Raw genomic sequence first — 21,325 nt, 5'->3', positions numbered from 1 at the left:
ATTCAGACACATGCAGAAATCTTTCAGAGAAATAAGAAACATTAAGAAATAATAAATAAACATAATAATAATATAAATATACATATATGAAAGCATGTATTTATAAGCTACACAAGCTTCCCGATGTACATGGACCTAAAAGAAAATGTGTGAACAGAGGCACACTAAATATCTAAAAACAATATGTGGAATAACATCACAGTGGCCATGCATGCTAGATGTAGCCGTGGGGAGACAGATGCCGTTGTGGGACACTACAGTGTGTCGCTCCTTGCTGCTCTCCTCACCCAGCTGAGCCAGTGACATACAACCCCATTTCACATCCAGAGACAAGAGTTATGACGCCGTCACAGCAGCTGTGGCAAAGCTCACTAACAGGGTGTGTGTGTGTGTGTGTGTGTGTATTTGCGTGTGTGGCTGGGCGTGCACACGCATGTGAGTGAATGTAATGTATACCTCAGTGTGCAGATAACTCATCAGTAACCAGGCAGCATAGCTTTGCAAGCCGCTCACCTCCTCCCCTGCTGTTGGTGCTATAAGGTCTGATTGGTTATTTGTGCGAATGTGTGTGTTTTTGTGTGTGTCTGTGCTGCCATGTCTGATAGATGATGTGCTTATTTGGCAACGAGCCACGCTGCACAGCGTCCATTTTCTCTGATACCCCAAGAGGGTTTCAGACTGCTGGGGCAGAACTCTTCCAAATCATCCTTCCTCTGGAGCCTGATACCCCTCTGCCCCCACAGAGCCGAACCCCCTGATCCATCCAGGGGAGAAGGGACAAAATGCCCTTTGTCTAGACTGCACAGATCACTTGCTATTGACCTCTTCGTTATTTTACATCAAATATGTCATTGCATACATGTCATTGTTCTAGAAATCCATTTTCAGTGATTGATTGATCCTCAGAAATGGAGAAATATAATGCAGCATTATGGTGGACATGGTGGTGATTTTGTTATTAAATCAGAAATGCAGGCTCACATTTCACAATATAACATGAAGAAGGCAGTGCATTGATCCTGATATAATCCTAATGTACATGAAAGACCAACACTGGGAGCTTAATAGTCTCATCCAAAAGGTGCAGGCAGGACTGTGGCACTGCCTGAGCACCACATCCACTATGGTCATGCACTATAATCATGCCTGGGAGCAACCAGCCATGGATGACAGGCTCAATATGCCTCTGTCCGAGGCTTGCCTGATTTACCAAGACATGTAATGTTTGTTGGCCAGTTTCTGAAAAATGTATGTGTGTGTGTGTGTGTGTGTGTGTGTGTGATTGAGAGAGAGAGAAATTGGAGAGAGGAAGATTAAAAGAAAGGGGAATGTTGTAGGCAGACAGGCTAGCAGCCCAGTTTATCTAAAAGACAATCAAACCACTATTCCCTTTCCCACTGTAGAAAATCATTGTTGCTACAGACAAGAGATTAAACCTATCCTAGACTGGTGATAAGGAGCATAACTACCCCCCCACCCCCCACCCCCCAGCCTCCAACCTCAGCCTCTCTGCCTCTTTCAGGGATAAAACTAGAGCATAAGGAGAGCATGAGTCACTCCAGTATCCTGTGTCTGATAGCTCAGAAATGCCAAACACTCAGTTGCTCCATCCATGTCATGTCATCAGTGGACAGAGTGTGACAGCAGGACATCAGGAGATCCTGATAAGGGCCAATATCAGCCAAGTGAAGACTAAGCAAATATAGTAAGGGAGTGTGTGTGTGTGTGTGTGTGTGTGGGGGGGGGGGGGGGGTGTTATTGAGAGCAAGACAAAAGGCAAAGGCAGAGGAAGACGCAGCAGTGGAGTAACTTTTGAAAGAGAGAAAAGGAGATTTCCAGTTTTAACAGTGTTGCTGGACATTGTTCAGACAGTAGTGGATTACTTGAATGAATCCAATATGGACTGTATCAACCACAGGTGACAATATAAAATGAAATACTTAGCCCTTTATCAGTAGCTTAACATGAAACTTATAACAACATGTCATCTGCCTATTACTGTACTGGGCGTAACATGGTCAAATTCTCCATTGAGAGACTCATATCTCTGCCACAGATTTAAAAAAAGATATATTTTTAAGACACAAACATACTTTGTTCTCAAACATAACAATAGAAATTGGCAGATTTACTATTAGTGTGTGTGTGTGCGTGTGTGTGCTGGGGGGAGGGCTGATCCCTCAGGCTGTGTTCGTGCTTCAGTGGCATAACATCCACAGGCTTGTTTTGACACCATACTGTGTAGCTGCAATCATCATCTAATTGTAGGTCAGACAATCCTTCAGGACCGGACAGAAAGTTAGCTTCGATGGCCAGAAATCCATTTGAATTTAAGCCTGACTCCGCTGTTCTTCCACTGAGCTGAAAGAGATTTAGTTCCCTTTATATGATTTTGTGAAGTTAGTTATAAATCATCAGCAGGAATGGGTCTATCAGTTGGTTTTTCAGTCAGACATAGTGATGTGTTATCTGTAACCTTGGCCTTAGTACGTATGTGAAGTGAGCTATTGTGCCCTTGAACTGGGGATAAGAATACAATATTAATCTTTCTTAAGACAAAACACACACTGTGCTGCCGACCTATTGGACATTCCTTCTGCCAGGGAGCCTTGAATCTGCTTTATTTCCCCAAATATCCTTTTGCTCTAATTTGATACAGCGCCTGATCTTTTGTATGAAATAGTGCAATGTGCCATTCATTCTCAACAAGTGAGAAAGAGGGCAGTGTCCAGATACCTTACACACACTACATCCCATACCAGTGATTCTAAATCTTTAGTCCACATTAGAGTCACAGACCCCCATTTGATGAGATTTTCTCTCTCCAACCCAAATCTGAGATTTCTTTTTTGTTAGATATGATTTTGTCCAGAATTCCTTGACTATTGTAGGTAGAGAGATAAGAGTGAAACTATGATCAAAATAGTCATTCTTCTACATTCTCTAATTGTGTTAACGTCTTGTAAATGAAATAATGCTAAAGTTGAACAATTTATCAATTTGCTGGGGACCCCCGGAACCCCCTCAAAGACCCCTGGTGGTCCCCGCACCCCACGTTGAGAACCACTGTCTTACACCATAACTACATAGCTGGAATATGACTTACAGGAGAAGAATCAGCCTCCTCTGACGGGACTGAAGTGATACTGAAATATACGTTTGAATTTGATTGCCTTAGCAGTTTAATGGATAAATTACGTCCATCTGGCAAGAGACCACTTTTGTGTGATTTGTTCACATAATTACATCTCTCACACTTGTGCTTGTGCTATTTTTAGTTTGCTTAAGACATCCATATTGTGCATTAGATATTGGGTAAATTACAGTGTGCCATATAATTCTGTCAATTTTGCAGCCCTCCTGGTACTAGCTGGCACAGCGGCATAATGATCCACAGTCAAAGCCTGCTCAAAGATGAGAGGAAGCTGTGCTCACAAATTGTTTGATTACTCATAATAAATGTTGTATAAAAACTTTTTTTTTTATCAACCAAGTAACCAAGTATTTCCTGAGTATCTGAAATTAATGGCAATACCTGTAACACTGAGACTACTTTGACAAAACAGCCGTTAATCAATACTGTAGGTCTCTCTTAACTTCTTTGATTATTTCCCCATAATGAGCATCAACGATCAATAGATCCATCAAGGGCCTAACTGATGTTATGACAACTTCATTTGGTTTAAGAAAGAAAAAACATGGACTGGGAAAAGAACTTCAGAAATATTTATTCAAATAAAGAGTTTAAGAACAAAATAGTGTATGACAATAACCAATACAGAATTCAATCAATAAATTAAGCCATTATAGGCTACTTCACATTGACATTTTGTTTTGCTTCAGTAACATTCTTTTAGGGGCTTTCTAACAAACAGCTTTACAAGGAAGGATATGTACAACGAAACAAGTCTGTCTGCGGAAAATGAGCAAGAGAGAAATGATGAAATGATGGCTGGATATTCAACCGAATGAAGCTTGTTTGAAGGGCAGCACATTGCTCCAGACAGGACGGAGAAGTGAAATGATGACTGCAGAGGTGCAGGCAGGTTTAAAAACATGTTTTTAGATGGCATGTTGTTTCCAAAAACCCACCAGTGGCTGCTACCAGCGTGGGGTCTTCAAGCCCACATAGAGATCTTGAATAGTGCACTGCTTCCTGAAATGTCCAGCCATCACCTCAGCTGTGGTTTCTGTGTAATGCTACAAATAAAAGGTGAGGCGCCCTCTTGGAGAGCCATCCTTCTCTCTCTATGAGACAGGAACCCTGCTCACGCCTGCCCCTGCTCACACTGTTGCTAGGCAACACATTAAATTCCAGTGTTCTGTACATCCAAAGAACTCTGGGCTTCTGTGCAAACCTACAAATCATCAAGTCCTCCATTAGCCGAGCTGTCAACAGCCCCTAATGCCAGAAGACTCAAGTGAATACAAGAACAACATCAACAACTACAAAAACAGCAAAGACAGCCACAAGCAATTAGAAACACCCAGAAAAAAGCTATTTTAAAAATGGAGGATGTCAAGAATACTTTGGAGGAAAGCTAAAAAATTAAATCATAAAATACTTTTAAAAGAAAAAAAAACAAACAAGAAAAATATCTTTCTCCAGACAGGACCAGCCTGTTAGTATGATTCAATTCAACCATTCCCCTCCCGCCCAACATCAGCTCAGGGACATTTAGTGTTAATGCACCCATCCGGGCTGTAATTGGCAGCAGGGGCATCTTGAGATAGGACTTGACATTGTTAGCATTGAAAAATTCAGCTCATTCCAGCACAAGGGAGCTTGTTTAGACATGATGAGTAAGCCAACTTCACTCTTTCAATTGTACAGTTAAAAGTTAAGGATTATTTCTCTTCAAATTGTTATGTATCCATGAGGCAGATGATGCTCTTTTTGGCATAATTAAATAAATCCACCCAGATGGCTTTGTGTAAAAACAAATCCCTTTTTTATCTTTTAAAAAGCAAGAAAGAATGATTTTCTTTTTTTGCTGGTACACGCACTAAAAACTGGTGTACAGTAAGCAGTTCTTACTGTAGCAGGGAAAAGACAGATGATGCATCACATGGTCTGAGACCACTGAAATCAAGGCCTATGGTAAATAATGGTGAGCTAATGAAGCAGTTAAGACTGATGTGGCGAGGGGTAAGAGAAGGGGGTCTGACAAAAACATGCTCCTACAGTCTTTACATGGCTGGGGGTTTTTTTCGTCGCAGCATGTCCACCCTAGAGTGTTTGTGGCCCATGTGAGCGCTGAGTCACATTGCGCTCCTTCAGATGTGCTCTCAGTTCATCCTCCCACTGCCTTTGCAAATGAGCACTCTGCTTGCCAAATCCCTCCCTCCTCTACCCCTTCCTCCACTGTCAGATTTAATTTCCAAAAGAAATACTGTGAAGCGTCACTGGGGGAATAATTCCTTCAAGAACCTCTGTTTTAAATTCCCCAAACCACATTTCTCTGGATACCGTTCCCTCTCACTGTCAGATTTTACACTTTATCTCATCATTCAGCCCAGATCACGTCCTTAAGAGACATTCAGAGACAGAGAGGTGGATGGGAAAGGGCAAAGGTATCTGAATTTCAAATGGGTCTCATCAGAGTAATGCAATGCAATGCAATGTTTACCACCACTCTCTCCGTGGAAAAGAGAGGGAACTGACCTTATTTAAGCTGACTCTCACACAGCAACCTTTATGTGAGGAATAGCCGATCCCTCACACCACATCTAACAGGTCTGCACCTTAAAGTGCCTGCTGTGCTCTCTTTGTACAGGTGTGCAAGGTTATTCTAAATCTACAATGCCAGTTAATTAGGAAGGAATATAATCAAACATTTTTAATATCAAACATTTTTCACTCTGTCTCTGCACTGTGTGCTGGTGACAAGTAATGACCTAAAAGACCAGTATCATAGCTGAATATGTGGGGTGTAGCGATCTTTTTGAAGTGGTTGGCAGGGAGGCTGGGCAGGACGCAGCAGAGGAGAGAGAGGTTCACCAGAAATCCAGATCGCACCTCTCTTTCCCCTGCGCACCCCTGCTGCACCGGTGATAGCCCCCTTGTCCTCACAGTCTTCCTTTTCAACACGATTTCAGCGTCTTTCACATGATGGAGCAGCTCTTGGACTTGTCCTTGCTGAAGGTGGAGGAGAGGAGCTCTGTCTTGCTGGGCAGGTGGAGCAGTCTCTTGGAGAGGCGGCGGACCGGGCTGGGCTTGGTGGCCGGCTGGAGCTTGTTCATGCAGGCCAGGGCTGCGGTGCGGAAAACGCTGTGGATGCTCTTCTCCGACGTGAAGGCTGAGCACTCCAGGTACGCCTCTGCTCCCAGCTGTTTGGCCAAGGACGAGCCCTGCAATGAGAAGGAAACGTTGTATGTATGTAAAATATGTGTCCAAGTACAAGCTAGACAGAGAGATCAAGAGACAGACAGAGACCTGTAGAGACAGACACAGGAATAAAGAGTAGTCATGGAACAAACCTGCTCATGGGAGATGGGCGTCTGCTTCTGATTGGACAGCTCCATGAGTGTGCAGACGTCCGTGCGCAGGTCCGTCTTGCAACCTATGAGTAGGATCCGCGTGCTGGGGCAGAAATCCAGGATCTCTGCTTTCCACTGCAAGGAAAAGACAAAGAACTATCATTGAACTGTTATAGTATATACTGTAGTGTGTAGTGAAGTGTAAGGTGGGTGCACAGATTAGTCACTAATGAAAATGCTGAAAAGGTAAAGAGAAAGGACGAGGAGGAGAGCAGAGTGATTAAAGAGTAATGAAGGAGGCTGCCACCTACAGCCAGCGAGGACATTTCAGTCGTGAAGCTGTGGTGTGTTTACATTGTGGCAGGCCATACCTTCTTCAGCGCGCTGTCTACTATATCTGGCCGGCTGATGTCGAAGCAGAGGAGCACTGCGTCTGAGTCGCTGTAGCAGAGCGGCCTGACGTTGTCATAGTACGGAGAACCTGGAGGGACACACAGAGCGGTAAAAGTTGTCAATGCCACATACTAAACGACTTGTACAAGAACATCGGACCAAAGACGATTTTGTGAACATGTGGTTCATGAAGATGGAGATTGAAGAAGTGAAAAGACAACCAGCTTTAATACAGCAACCCCCTTGCTGTATTAATCATCTTTCTGAATGTGAGCATAGCAAGTCCCTTTCCCCCCCGTCAGGCAAGAATCCAGATAGGCAAACTCTGAATCCAGCTCTGGCACTCGATTATGATGCTATATCACCATCGTCCTCATCACACGCACAAACAAACAAACACACATACACACCCACACAAGCGATAAGAGAGCAAATCATTTCACTAAGCCCACCGCCTTCCCACTGAGAGGAAGGAATTTTTCCAATAAATCAAATTAACACACTGAGTCACAACACACAATAACTACACCAGTCTCTGCACCAGTCACATGCTTCCATTACTCTAAGGGCTTATACCAAAAGTTTGTCTGAAAACCCTGTGGAGGTGACAGATTATTATGGGAGACTCTTATCAGATGTATCATGGGAGACTCTTTCCATGATTTCTCAGTTAGTGTTTGTGCTCTGTAGCAGACATGGTGGCAGAATACAAGACACCTTGAGTCTGATACCATTGCTGATATGTGGGAGCAAAATTAGCCAGAATAATGAAAAATATATATTTTTTCTATGTTAGTATCTATTGAGTAGGGGTGTGATATTCAGCTCACAATATGATTTAATATACAATACTGTTGCTGTTACAATATCAGAAATTAAGTAGAATTGGAGACACAAATCAAGCAAAAACTGATTGAAACAGTTGATTGGCCTATAAATATGAAATTGTGCAGCATTCCCAAAAGGTAGAAATCAGCTGCGGAAGTGTTGCTCACAATGCAATAATAAAGGTGTATATTCTTATTTCTCAGACTTTATTGATACATCAACATCATAACCACCAATGCCTTTGTTAAAGCTGCTGGTGGTAAAACTCTTTTTCCCCAACCTTTTTAATCACAAGTCACACTCAACTGAGCCGCTAATAAACCTGATGAGACCCATTATTCATATCACCTTGCTGTCATGGCAGTCTACCAGGATTGTTGTCACATAAATATGACACCTCAGTGATGAGAGTGTGAAGGAAACATATTTTGCTTACATTTCAATAAATCACACAGCCATGTGTGGCCCCTCTGGGCTCTCAGGAAGGCTCCTGTGCTAAATGCAGACTGACAGGATGTCCGCTCCCTATTGTCTTCCCTGCGCTACCTAATCACTCACCGCACACCAACACTATAGATTTAATTTCCTACTCCTGTCCTCTGGGGCCAAAGTGCGCCAGAAGCTTGCCTTGCTAAAATATAAGGATATAATAATATCAGGAAAGGAAATACCGCTCAGGCTTCGACCGGAACTATCAAACAATCATGTTGTCTTGAGTCTCCTGAGGCATGAATACTAATTTATTACCACCAAATAGCACCGCTATTCACAAAGCCCCCTTCATTTACTCAGTCTGAATCTTTCACTTAAATCTGCAAAATAGACATACCCATACAAGTACCAGCTATCAATAACCTAGTTTCTGAGTAGGAGACAAAATGCACACTGGCACAGAAATATCCAGGGTGATGTAAGGCTTGGGAAAGAGGAGGCAGAGAGATCTAAGAGAACAAAACTTCTAGCACCTACCACCATCTCCTACACATGGCCAGCCCCCTGCTTGGACACACACACACACACACACACACACACACACACAAACACACACACATGCACGCACAAAGTTGAACAAACACAGGCTGATCCAATGAGATTGGCCTCGCTATCCAGGAGTGAAAGAGATCTGAAGGGAGCTGAGCTAATCCTCTTAAAGCCAGCGACAGATAAGACTGGCCATTTCTTGATGAAAGATGCAAAGTAAAGGGTGAAAATAAGCTTCTGGGTCTTATTACTGTGAGATGGCGAGAAAGTGTGTGGCACATAGAGGAGTGAGGTGACTCGTTATGACACAAAATCTTCTCTCTCATCAGAGTGCAGTGTAACAACTGGCTGACAACAAGAGGAAAGGAGGACATAATATAAGATTTAATAAGAATTACTGATGATGGAGAGAATGATAAGAAAGGTGAGGAGTAATGGGGACTGTGTGTGTATGTGTGTGCGTGTGTGTGCGTGTGTGTGTGTGTGTGTGTGTGTGTGTGTGTGTGTGTGTGTGTGTGTGTTTGTTGAAAATGTAAATAGGTCTTATGCAATGTTTTCTCTGGAGAGGATGACTGTCCGGAAAGTTTTAACTGTGTGGAAGATAAACAGACAAACCAACAGAAGTTCAGCGTTGGTTTCAGTTACACAATAGCTTTTTTTAGGCCGCGCACACCATAAGGGAGTGGGGAGGTCATGCATATCTTTTGCTCGATATCCCTCATTTGTGCCTTCTGTTCGCAGCTACTGTAAGCCATGCACACATAAAAAGACAACACACACACACACTCGCACACACACTTCCACCCCCTGCATACCCAAGGCAACCCCCTTCCCCCTGTGAAACAACCCCTCTGCAGGCCAGCTGGCACCGCTCAGCTTCCTCTCAGCAGAACGCCTCAGCCAATGCTGTTATGAGAGAAATCTATCCTACTTACTGTAGCTGATTGGTTTTTTTATTGATTTTGTTTATATCATTTTGCCAGATGTTGCAAGGGTGTCATTATGTCAGTGGGTCACTGCAGTTAATCTGTCCTTGCAGCTCACAACACAAAACAGTTGGCTTAAAATGTTAACATCTCAGTCATCTTTGATGCAAAAATCAAAAGGATCACCGATCGTGGCTCCTTGGATAGATGGTTATAGTCAGATGTACGATGAAGGGAAGTGACTGAAAAGTGCTTCTGAATTTGGTAATCCAATTTTCATCTATTTTTTCCTGAATCTTTGTTACAAAATATGGTCATGAAGAGGCTTTGAGTTTGAAAACTACACTCTGTATTGTGAAGGTGTGAAGATTTGTTTTAAGATGTCATGAACATTTTGTCTATTTTTTTCCTGCCAAAATGCAGCCGACTACAACTGAGGGCAGCCAAAAACATGGCAAACAAATTCAAATATATACTTGAGAAATCAAAAGCTTTTCCAGGGAAAGGATAAAACCCTTACAAAAAAGTGACACATGAAAACCCACATGTGAATTCAAAGCACATGTGTCTGTTGGACACATGTTGGTTTTCATATGTGAACATTTGTTTTCACGTTTTGACCTGCCATTACATGACAGTATTTGTTTCACATGTGAAAACTTAATTTCACATGTAAAGAGACATTTTCACATGGGAAATGGGAAATTTCCCATATGAAAACCAACATAGTCCAAACAGCACATGTGCTTTGAATACACAAGTGGGTTTTCATATGCGACTTTTTTGTACGGGAATACATTATACATTTCACACTCTCCATTCAATATTTCGATGGGCAAAGAGCTGAAATCTCAGGTAGCCACAGCACTGCAATAACGCTAATGTTGTAACAGCTACAAATAGGCTCTTATTGTCCCATTTCTTTGAGATATGCAGGACTATTTTTTTCCCTACGGTTTAGAAGATATTATTCCACAGAAATAATAAATGGGGTGCTCTTTAAGTTATTAATCTATGACAGTCATTTGTGATCCTCTATTTGATCCCTGGAAGAAATCCCTGGAAGAAATTGGAGGTCAGAGGTCAGCGTCAGCTACAGAGCTGGCAGGGATTCAGTGTCTTGTTCAAGGACACTTGAGCAGGGTGGATGCTTGCTGTCACAGGGGCTTTAACCTGGGTCCTCCAGTTGAAGGACGGCCTCCCTACTCCCTTCTTCACTGAAAATTAACATGAATTAAATATTATCTCCCCAATCTGTGAAATTAACAAAAAGATATACAGGAAAACGATTACAAAATATCATCCACCTGAACTGTTAAAAATTAAACATGGAGATAACTAAGAAGAGGAGACCGTCTTGTTACTCAAGAATGTCAGTCAGTACTGTGCTGCTTTGCCTGGAACAGCGTCTCTCTCCAGAGCTCACACTGGGGAAAAGCTGCTGAGCAGCACTGAAACAGGATCAACAGATAGTGATGTCTGGGTAAACAGCAATAACACTGAGTCTCAGTGAAGGTAAACAAGACGGTAAGACAATAGACAAGACAGACCTTAATTTACAGTTGTTTACTGACTCCAGGCTGACTGTTTTGTTTGAAGGGTGGTTGGCTAAACAAAGGTTTCACACATCAGCCTGAATGTTACTGAAACCGGCTACTTAATTCATTGCTCAAGCCCAGGTCATTAAAACTTGGGGAGAATTTCACGGGGCAGCAAGTCAAAGACAGAGAGGAGAGGAGGTCATAAACTGCTGCCCTTTCATGTTTGTCCTGTGTCCACAGAATTCACAGTTGTTTTTAACTGTGGGCAGGTAAACAAAACAGAGTATGATCCTCACCTGATGTGTCCCACAGGCTGAGCTCAACCCGCTGGTCATCCAGCTCCAGACAGGCTGTGTAGTTTTCAAACACCGTAGGGACGTAAGTCTAGAGATGGAGAAGGGAATGGTTTAGGGTGCATTTATGACTCTTGTCTTTTATCACTGATTTACATGGAGCAATTCTAGCACATAGGCATTATTCTGGGTCAATAACTGTTGGCTACTTGATTCTAACATTTAAAAAAAGCATCAGTTCTAAAATCATCACCTGTAACTTATATCATCCATCTTTTACAGTGTTATAATTCTAAATCTTAAAGGTGTAGACTAGCCTGGGTTATTATAACCCCTATGAAAAATAACTAGTAATCCTATAATACATTTTAGAAGAATGCTATACAAACATCACAGCATTATAAATTTAAATTTAATAAGCCTAATAAGCCTATATAATAGGTCTATATGAATATTATAGGCATAGTATAGTGACACCCTAGGAGTTTCAAAAAATACAATAAGGTCACAAACTCATAGTGAGTACCACATACACAGTATGAGTTCCTATAGGAATACAGACGCCACTGTAACTACAAACAAATACCATAAAGTAGGATAATGTCACTATAAATTAATTATTGTGCACCACTGACACTCGAAGTCCTAATAGGAATATTATAGTCAAAAAAAATAGTCAGAAAAATAAATTCTAAAATCATAACCTGTAAATTAAATAATCCTAACCTCTTCTACAGTGCTCTAATTATCAATCAGAAAATGTAAATTACCCTCTACGATATAAATCTCATACCTCTGGATAGCAATCCTTCGCCAAGACTTGTAACATTGCGGTTTTACCGCATTGGACGTCCCCAACCAGCACTAGTTTACATCTCGCCACAAAAGGCTGCGTGAGTCTTCTTTCCTTCATTGTGAAGATAAAGAAAACTGCTACTATCAAAATTAGAATGGAGAAAAAAAACTTTGTAAATCCTCCTTGTAAACGGCTGTGCGCGCTCTCCTCCCGGCGGTCTGGTCAGACAGGCAGAGGCAGAACAGCACTGACCCATAAATGAGAGAATCACTGCGGAACTTTATATTGTCGCGCCAACCAATGAGCGCTGCGCTGTGCGCGAGACCGGCGCTCCCACCGAGGGCAGTGCACGAGACATGATCCTGTTTCTGGCATGTGGAGTCGCCTCTGTTCTCAATAAGCAGGCAATAAACTGGAGAAATTCAATTAACACTGATAGCCTTGAGTATGTGGCCTGCTGATATCACTGCAATGCCTTATAGGTAGTGATGCAGTGGGAAATAAAAAAATAAAAATAAATAAATAAATAAAAATATGAACTCCAGTCAGTGCTCATCATAAGGCAAACAACGACCAATATAAGCAAAAATTGTTAGAAAATAAGAAATAATAATAAGAAAACATTATAGCCCATATTCAGGAAACATTCATTTATGGGGTTTTTTCCCCTGAAAAGACCCTATCCTTATATAAGTTATATCAGTTTGATGCGTCTTACTATAATATATACTATGAATTTACATCATAAAGTTTCATGTCAGCATAAAAAGCTGGATAAATTGAGTATAGGTGGGTTTACCCTCCACTACACCCCTGTTTATGAGCCTGTCACTGTACATAAAGACAAAAGTGAATCCTAAGAATCTGGGTCCAGACTGAATGAATAAGTTTAAGGAGATTTCTAGGATCCCAGATGAAAACTTAGTGTGTCTCTGGCTGTAGGCCTGTTGAAAATGTCAGCAGCTGCAAGAGAAACAAGTAACCTCACAAAAAAAAAAAAAAAAACAGTTCTACAAAGTCATAAGCAAATCTGATTGATTTACATGATATTAGTGTTGGAGTTTTTAATTTTCTGCATACTTATAATGCATGTAGCAACCTTTCCTGTTCAATGATCATCTGTTGTGTTGCATAGTTGCAGTGCCGTTTGGGTAACTTCATATATTGAAATTCAGTGAAACCAGAAGTCATTAGAAAGTAGTTTGTCCAGCATCTGACTTTTGCTGATAATAGAATTGGTTTTGTGTGTAGCAGTATCTCCTTTAGATTAAATTCTTGACCCCAAAGGCTTACAGTATTTCAGTTCAGAGGTCAGCAAGTCATTTTGGTCAAACGACAAAATGGTTTGGTGAAACTGGCAGAATCAATGAAAGGGTTCAAAGGAGGTAATTAAATTGTACAGGAAATCAAAAATTGCTTTACATCTGGAAACGAGCCAGTATGGCATATAAGTGAATTAGTGTATATTCTGGAGGTAAATTGAGTGTGTGGAATATGTCGGGAGGCATGCATACTGTGTGTAATGTATTGTTTTGATGTTTAACATATGCGAGTGACTGTATGTGTACCTACATATGCTTATATAACATATTGGTGACTGCTGCCCATACAGGGCCGATTGCTGCCTGCCGACCCCAAACAGATGAGAGAGATGGCTTCATCAACCTGAAGGAAAACAGAGGATCAGCCGTTTGGAGATGAAGTGGAGCATGAGTTGTGCAGAGTGTAAATTGAAACAACTCCTCTACTGTCACACGCAGCTCTTTGATGCTATTAATGTATGGCGTGTAACTCTGAATGGGGAAATCAATTGCACTTACTACCTGGTACAGTGAAAGGCATAAGGCAGACGGTGTCCAACTCTCTCATTTTAAACACTCAATTGCCCTTTTCATGCTCCATTCTCACACACATGCACACACCGGCAAACACTAACACCGTGCAAACACTCACACACTCACTCCCTCATGCTCCATTTCTCCCTCTTCACGGTCTTGGGTGTCTTTATGTGTTAGTTATGTTGCATAACCCGGTCTGTCTCAAGTGTGCGACACATTTCTACATTGTTACTCCCATTTTTTACTGATCATTTTCAGATTTTCCTCTCTTCTCTGTAATTAGATAAACTCTTTGTTGTGTAAACTTAATACTTGATACTTAAATATAGAATTGTTTGCCATTTTAGGCTGTCATGACAGTCATCTTCTGAACAAGTAAGGTGAGTGGAAACTCACTCCCTTCAACAATTTATACCCCCCCCCCACCTTACTTAACTCGCCCCACTGACATTTACTGTTGTGTGTGTGTGTGGGTGTGGGTGTGTGGGTGTGTGGGTCTGTGTGTCAGTAGACGCTTGCATGTTTGTCTACTATATGTGAATATTCTCCTGTATGCTTACATGTGTGCATGCATGATGAACCAGAGGGAAGCTCAGGTATAATGGTACAGACCTGGATACCTACAGTGAGGAGAGAGAGAGAGAGAGAGAGAGTGAGAGAGAGAGAGAGAGAGAGAGAGAGAGAGAGAGAGAGAGAGAACGAGAGAGAGAGAATGAGAGAAAGAAAGAGAGATAGAGAGAGAATGAGAGAATGAGAGATAAAGAGAGAGAGAAAGCTAGAGAGAGAGAATGAGGAGAGAGAGAGAGAGAGAGAGAGAGAGAGAGAGAGAGGAAATTAATCCCATATCCATATCAAAATAATGTCTAGGTAGAGACACCTTCTCTGTTTTCATATGGCTGAGTATGCCGACCCCACTTTCACACACTCAACACAAACAGGAAGGTCAGAAGAAAATTATATTCCATCATTTGTGTAGGAACCTGGGCCAGCCAACAACCACAAAAAACAAATCACATTCCCTCTGCCTTGGAGCCAAATAATTTGCATAATTCAAGTAAGACGTGGTTGAGAGCTCTCGCATTATGTAAATCAGGGTATGATTAAAGAATATTCCATATACATAAGTGCAATCATGAGGTGGAAATGTATTGGGGATGCTGGACTATTAATTGCTCTTGAACATGTCACAGTTCACTGACGCTGCAAAGGAAAGATGAGCTCATTACCATGAATTTGGAACACAGGTATTTCACATAGTGTATCTTATTATGCTAACAGTATCTGGAATGGGCGAGTGAAGTCGTCACTTTCTACCCTTTTGACAATTGTGTAGCCTACAAGCCTCAATAAATGGGGTGCGTAAAAATGGCGGCCCGTTGGTTTGGTGTAAAACCTCGGACACTTTCAGACACATTGTCTTTAATTGCACTGTGATTTGGATCTGGAACACTCAGTGATCAACTCAATCTGAGTTGACTTTTAACAAAAGAAAATACTGATATGCTGCCACCTCACATTTCATTTGATTTTCATTTGTATTGATATCAGTGGAGACTTTTACTTTCATCCAGTCTTAATGCTTGTCTCAAGAAACACTTCTGAGGGATACACTGTTCCATTACAACTGACCTGAGATGAAAGAAATGAAATCACTGTCACATTTACTGAAAAGGGATCGTATTGCCCTCTAAAGGTGCAAGAGAGAAAGTGCAGTCTAAAAGGGACTATGGAATTAGAGCACCCAGGTCCCAGGTCCGTCCGAATCCGGCTCAGTAATCCTTCATTTTTAATTGCTTATGGAAATACTTTGTGAACGAAGTAGGCTATATGCACGAAACTGAAGTATCTGGCAGGTAAAATGCTCCACTAAGTGCGCATTCACCGGTTCCTTGGGGGAAGTACTCATTACTACACATCCCATGATCCTCTCTTCAACGGCGTTACTTCCGCCTTTTCTTCCGTTCTAGAATGAAGATTACAAGGTTGAGTAAAGCCTAGGGGGCAGTTAAGGGATCCTCTGTCCATGGTCAAGCTTTGAGGAAGTCAGCTAAACACTGACCTGACATTGGATCTAATCTAATCTAGAGCAAAGTTCAATTCAGTCGTGTTTCTTTTGTCTGATTCCTTGACGTTTGACTGAAAAACAGTTTGGGAAAATATCTAGTTCCATGCACTAATTTCCTCATTGCGGTGACGTAATTTACTTACCCTTGTCTTATTGGTTGTATCCCCCTCTTTCAGACTTTCGCGCGCGCTCTCACAGCAAAATACACGCCAAAGTGTCAACCTGTGGTGGTAGGGTAGTCGCTGCCGGCAACATTTTGACATTATTTTACACCACTGACCGAGACATTGTTGTAGACATGCCATCCTCAGATTATGACGCGGCCTCTCTGCCGGATTTATTGCCGCTGTACTACCGACGACTCTTCCCATTCTCCCAGTATTACCGCTGGCTTAACTATGGAGGAGGTGAGTGTCATGCTTAGCCAGGTCAGGAAAGCTAGCAAACTAAGGATGGACGTTAGCTTAGGTAGCTATCAACTAAGTTAGCTGACGGGAGGAATGTCATTTATGGCTGCCTTGTTTATGCACTGTATTATGTAATGTATTTTTTGTATTTATTGTTGCTGTTGTGATTTGATGTTGGTGTCCTGTTATGTGTTTGATGCTGCTATTTTACCCTGTCTTGGCTAGGTCTCATTTGTAAAAGAGGTTTTAATCTCAATGTGACTTCCTAGTTAAATAAAGGTTATATATATATTTGCGACCAGCGTTGATGCATAACATTCTGCACTTTCTTTAATACCCGCAATTTCAAACTATGATTGACTTGTGTACCTTGAGCATTGACAGCTGTTTACTCTGACCAGTCCAACCAGTGGTATCCAGTAGTAGATTCTATGCCTCAAACTGGGCCAAAGAACCAACAATAGTAGAGAGAGGCTAATAAATCATGATTTCTTTTGCAATTTCAGTGCAGAAGAACTACTTTCAGAATCGAGAGTTCTCCTTCACCCTGAAAGATGACATCTACGTCCGCTACCAGTCTTTCAGCACACAGACTGAGCTGGAGAAGGAAATGCAGAAGATGAACCCTTACAAGGTTGACATCGGAGCGGTGTACAGTCACAGGGTACGGTTGCTTGCTCATACCTAGGCTTTCATCCGTCTTTTTCTTTGTGTGTTACTCTACCTCGCTGTCAAAACATCCAGACTCAATAGGCACATGGAGATGATTCCATTCCGTCTCTCCTATCAGACCCCCCCCCCAAAGTATATGAGGTGAAGAGCAGAGAATATGCTCATGTTGTTGTTTGTCACCCACAGCCCAATCAACACAACACTGTCAAGTCTGGGACCTTCCAGGCCCTGGAGAAGGAGCTGGTGTTTGATATTGATATGACAGACTATGATGATGTAAGAAGCTGCTGCAGGTAACTGGATTATATGGTTAATTTAGTTGATCGTTACTTACAAAATACATGTTCATCCACTCTTGTTACACAGCTACATTGTTATAAACAGAGTAAGTACATATTGACAACAAACATACAGTAGTAGCACATACTGACAGACAGTGCAGGGACAACAGGGCCTCATATTCAGTGCATTACAGTTATAAAACAGATAAGAGTAATGATATACAATCTACTTTCAGTGCCGCAGACATTTGTTCCAAGTGCTGGACCCTGATGACTATTGCTATCCGTATCCTGGATAGAGCTCTTCGAGGTTTGTTTGACAGATTTTTGATTTTAGTGCCAGGCATGAACTTGTCTTCTCTCTCCTTTTCATTAATTTAAGTTTTGCAGAATGGTGATTTGGCAAGACTTGTGTAATGAGGGTGAAACATTTTATAACTTGTGTGCTATTCCAGAGGACTTTGGTTTCCGGCACCTGCTGTGGGTTTACTCTGGCAGGAGAGGAGTGCATTGCTGGGTGTGTGACGAGGCTGCCAGGAAGCTCTCTGTAGCAGCACGCTCTGCAGTGGCAGAATACCTCAGCCTGGTGAAGGTAACAGCAGAGATGTATATTTACTATTGCTCTATGCCACTCCAATAATGCATACCGCCCAAACACAGAAAAAGCACTAGCACACTTGTTTAGAGCAGAACTGTGATCTTCATGTCTCTATGAGGAACAGGGTAACCGGTGTTGATGTACACTACACAACTCCAGTTTATTGTAGTCAAATGTAGCTGCTGCTATGACTGAATAGTTGAATTTATCAGTATTGCAGGCATTATTAGGCCTGAGCACAGTGTCATCAACATCCAAATTTGAAAATGATTTTGAAGCTCTCAGGCACATTATTAAATAGTTAATGACTTGGACATATCCTTAGGAGCAATGAGAAAGCCAATGAGTTATTTTTTGTGATGTGACATTCCACTTGCTGCTTTATAGGGTGGAGAAGAGACTGTGAGGAAAGTAGTGCTGACAGATCCAATTCATCCTTTCATCAGGTAAGAATTACATGATTCTCTCCTTACAGGCCAACTTCAAAATGTTGTAACTATGCATGTTCTTAGATTGCAATTACTGTCATCAAGATTAGTTGCGGCACCTATACCTTGTCTTACATTATGTTTTTTTAAATTTACCTGTAATCCCAACAGAGCGTCTCTGGCAGTGGTGGAGAGCTACTTTTCCCAGTACGCACTACAGGAACAAGACATATTGGGCAACAAGGAATCTCTAGACAAAGTGCTGGCACTTGTGCCTGAAGATATCCTTTTTGAATACGCTACTTTTTTCTGAAGAACACACACACACAATAGATTTTTTCTGAATATTATCATTGCAATATGGACACAGCTTTTCCTTTTTGTTTAGAAAATGGCTTGTCACAGACCACAGAAATATTTATGAAATTGACTGGACTTGACCTTAACTCAGCTCTTACATGTTAGAAAGGATCTGCTGCAGTACTTCCAGACTGAGAAGAACCCAGAGAAGCGCTGGGGAAGGCTCATGACCCTAGCCAATAACAAACGGGTCGGTAATCATGCCTGCATCACATGACAACGGTTTAGCCTCTGATTTGTTGTTTACTCATTATAGCAAGAGGGTTTAGGTTAAACGTAATTAATGACGGCGATACATCTTCCCTCCTCCAGGGTACTGTCAAGAAGGGCCAGTACTTTGAGAAGGAGATCATGTTGCAGTACTGCTACCCTCGGCTCGATGTGAATGTCAGCAAAGGGGTGAACCATTTGCTGAAGAGCCCCTTCAGCGTCCATCCCAAAACAGGTGGGGATAGATCTCATGTAATGAAGATGGCATGACCGATATTCCACTAACAGAAGGCTGAGTGTCTCACTGTTACGTCTCTCTCTTTCCTCTGGCCAGGGCGCATTTCCGTTCCCATTGACCTAAAAGAATTGGATACATTTGATCCTTTTGATGTGCCCACAATCAGGTAAGTGATACTTCAGTGTCTCATGATGCTCTGTTGTGCGGAACATAACTACATTCGATACTCACCAGAGCTGATATTGTAACTTTCTTTAGTCTGATCTGCGAGGAGCTGGATCGGCCCAGGACAGGTGAAGAGGAAGAAGAGGAGGATGACACCAAGGATAAAGAAAATGATAAGGATGCAGCAGAGAGACGAAAGATTAGAGGTAGAGGGAAGACTTCCAAGATCCTAACCGATTTTGAAAACGCATTGCATCACACACATAATGGTGGATTTTACCTCACCTCACTGTAAACTGGGCTCTCATTGGCTGTTGGCTGTCTTTGCTCTTGGGTTGTATCTGTGATCCCCATATACTTAATAACCTGTCCAGATTTTGGTTCATAAATAGTAAACATGTTTAATATGATCTGTGCTGCTCAGATCAGTCTGTGAGTCGATCGGTGCGGCTAAGATTGTATCTGTAAACCCCTCAACACTACCAGACAATATGTGCAGAGCATCTGTCCTGACCAAGCCTCAGATTGAGGGTTCACCTCCCAATTGTTGGGGATGTCCCAATATAGTGATAATCAGCCTGATAATCCTCTAGTGTGTCGAGGGTCTCAGAATCTTCCTTTTAGTTTCCTTTTAATGAGCTGTCCTAAAAAAGAATACATCGAGTTCATTGTACATTTTCCTAGTTAAATTGGCCAACGAAATGTGTCGGCTCACTGTGCTCACTTTTCTTCACAGACTACAAACTAACGAGCCTGGCAAAGTATGTGAAATACTTGGACCAGTTTCTGGATGGAATGGCTCGCTCACGGAAAGGAGAGCTTCTTAAAAAGAGTGGTAAGTTTTAGTGAGAAGTGACATGTTGAAATGAGGAAAGAGTGACTTGTGTTTTGAGCATTTGTTTATTTATTTAACTTTTCCCTTTTGATTTTTTTTTTTTTTCTGCAGATCTTCAGAAGGACTTCTGAACTGGCTCAATGATCAGAATGCGATACACTGTGCGCACTGTTCATAGTTGCATATTACTTATTATGACAAAGATCATGCAAACAATGTTCCTTTTATTGAACTTTGTGTTGTGGTGGTGATGTTGCAGTGTTTTTTGTAATGGAGAATAATTTCATTGTTTTTGTTATACTGTTACAACCCCAATGATCATCCAATCTTACTTCTTAAATTAAAAAAAGTTGATCCTCTTTTTCTACAATTTTGTACTACATGCCAATTTTATATTGTTTGTCTCATTGTGCGTTATATTTTCCTATTGTACAGTCTTTTATTAATCAATTTGTGAAAATAAATAAGATATTCCAACTCTTTTTCAAAACCTTGTATCCTGGTTACCTTTAGGAAGGTGTTTGGCATACACAATATAATCAATGCAAATGTTTTTTTATTTTATTTATTTTAACTCAAACCAGTCATCTGTAAGAGGAAGCAATCAGTATATAAATGACCACTGACAACCAATGGTTAAACTTCAGAGGTTAAGTAAAGCATGACAGAAAGCCTTCTAGCACTCTATATTAAACATCTATGATACTAGTAAATATTAAATACTGGATACTTTTACTATTGTAGAGCGGGAAGGACAGCGCTTCAACCAGCTGTGAGCAGGTGCAGCCAAAAATACAAAATCTAGAAAACACTGAAGAGGCACAACTCTTGCTCTCAATACTTTTACTGATGTAAAATTTTGAGTGAAGGCCCCCTATTCCACCAGTGTGTTTCTACTTAATTTAAAAAAAAAAAAGCCTACTTTTTCCACAGTGGAAAAAAACGTGTAAACTCACAGCAGTTTCAAAGTGTCTCTTTTTCAGATACTTA

At 41.4% G+C, this 21,325-nt stretch overlaps 3 protein-coding genes across 3 annotated transcripts in view; 1 reads left to right on the top strand and 2 right to left on the bottom strand.

Moving 5' to 3' along the window:
* Window positions 1-21,325, bottom strand: part of LOC139908023 (nuclear receptor coactivator 3-like) — a 192,069-nt gene that overhangs the window by 55,263 nt on the left and 115,481 nt on the right. The gene's annotated exons all lie outside the window — the stretch shown is intronic.
* Window positions 6,106-12,355, bottom strand: LOC139908016 (rho-related GTP-binding protein Rho6-like). Its single transcript, XM_071894577.1, has 5 exons — window positions 12,236-12,355; window positions 11,446-11,533; window positions 6,852-6,961; window positions 6,481-6,615; window positions 6,106-6,351 (listed from the first exon to the last, which is right to left on the bottom strand). Exons 1-5 carry the CDS (start codon window positions 12,353-12,355, stop codon window positions 6,106-6,108), a joined length of 699 nt encoding a protein of 232 aa, XP_071750678.1.
* Window positions 16,330-20,766, top strand: prim1 (DNA primase subunit 1). Its single transcript, XM_071894576.2, has 13 exons — window positions 16,330-16,548; window positions 17,055-17,212; window positions 17,407-17,513; window positions 17,738-17,811; window positions 17,957-18,093; window positions 18,487-18,545; window positions 18,699-18,810; window positions 18,988-19,077; window positions 19,200-19,332; window positions 19,432-19,501; window positions 19,594-19,706; window positions 20,237-20,335; window positions 20,447-20,766. The coding sequence occupies exons 1-13, from the start codon at window positions 16,440-16,442 to the stop codon at window positions 20,464-20,466; spliced, it is 1,281 nt and encodes a 426-aa protein (XP_071750677.1). The 5' UTR covers window positions 16,330-16,439; the 3' UTR covers window positions 20,467-20,766.

The sequence above is a fragment of the Centroberyx gerrardi genome, chromosome 14 (genome assembly GCF_048128805.1).
Source record: "Centroberyx gerrardi isolate f3 chromosome 14, fCenGer3.hap1.cur.20231027, whole genome shotgun sequence".
Lineage (NCBI taxonomy): Eukaryota > Metazoa > Chordata > Actinopteri > Beryciformes > Berycidae > Centroberyx > Centroberyx gerrardi.
The sequence above is the reverse complement of the archived record's forward strand: the minus strand, read 5'-3'. Positions and strand labels throughout refer to the sequence as shown.

Excerpts from the sequence above, each read along its gene's own strand:
- prim1 (XM_071894576.2), top strand. The coding sequence starts at position 16,440 with ATGCCATCCTCAGATTATGACGCGGCCTCTCTGCCGGATTTATTGCCG. Across the intron at positions 17,514-17,737 it reads GATGTAAGAAGCTGCTGCAG|TGCCGCAGACATTTGTTCCA; the intron begins GTAACTGGATTA and ends ATCTACTTTCAG. Across the intron at positions 19,707-20,236 it reads AGAGAGACGAAAGATTAGAG|ACTACAAACTAACGAGCCTG; the intron begins GTAGAGGGAAGA and ends TTTTCTTCACAG.
- LOC139908016 (XM_071894577.1), bottom strand. The coding sequence starts at position 12,355 with ATGAAGGAAAGAAGACTCACGCAGCCTTTTGTGGCGAGATGTAAACTA. Across the intron at positions 11,534-12,235 it reads CGAAGGATTGCTATCCAGAG|ACTTACGTCCCTACGGTGTT; the intron begins GTATGAGATTTA and ends CTCCATCTCTAG. Across the intron at positions 6,352-6,480 it reads CGCCCATCTCCCATGAGCAG|GGCTCGTCCTTGGCCAAACA; the intron begins GTTTGTTCCATG and ends TTCTCATTGCAG.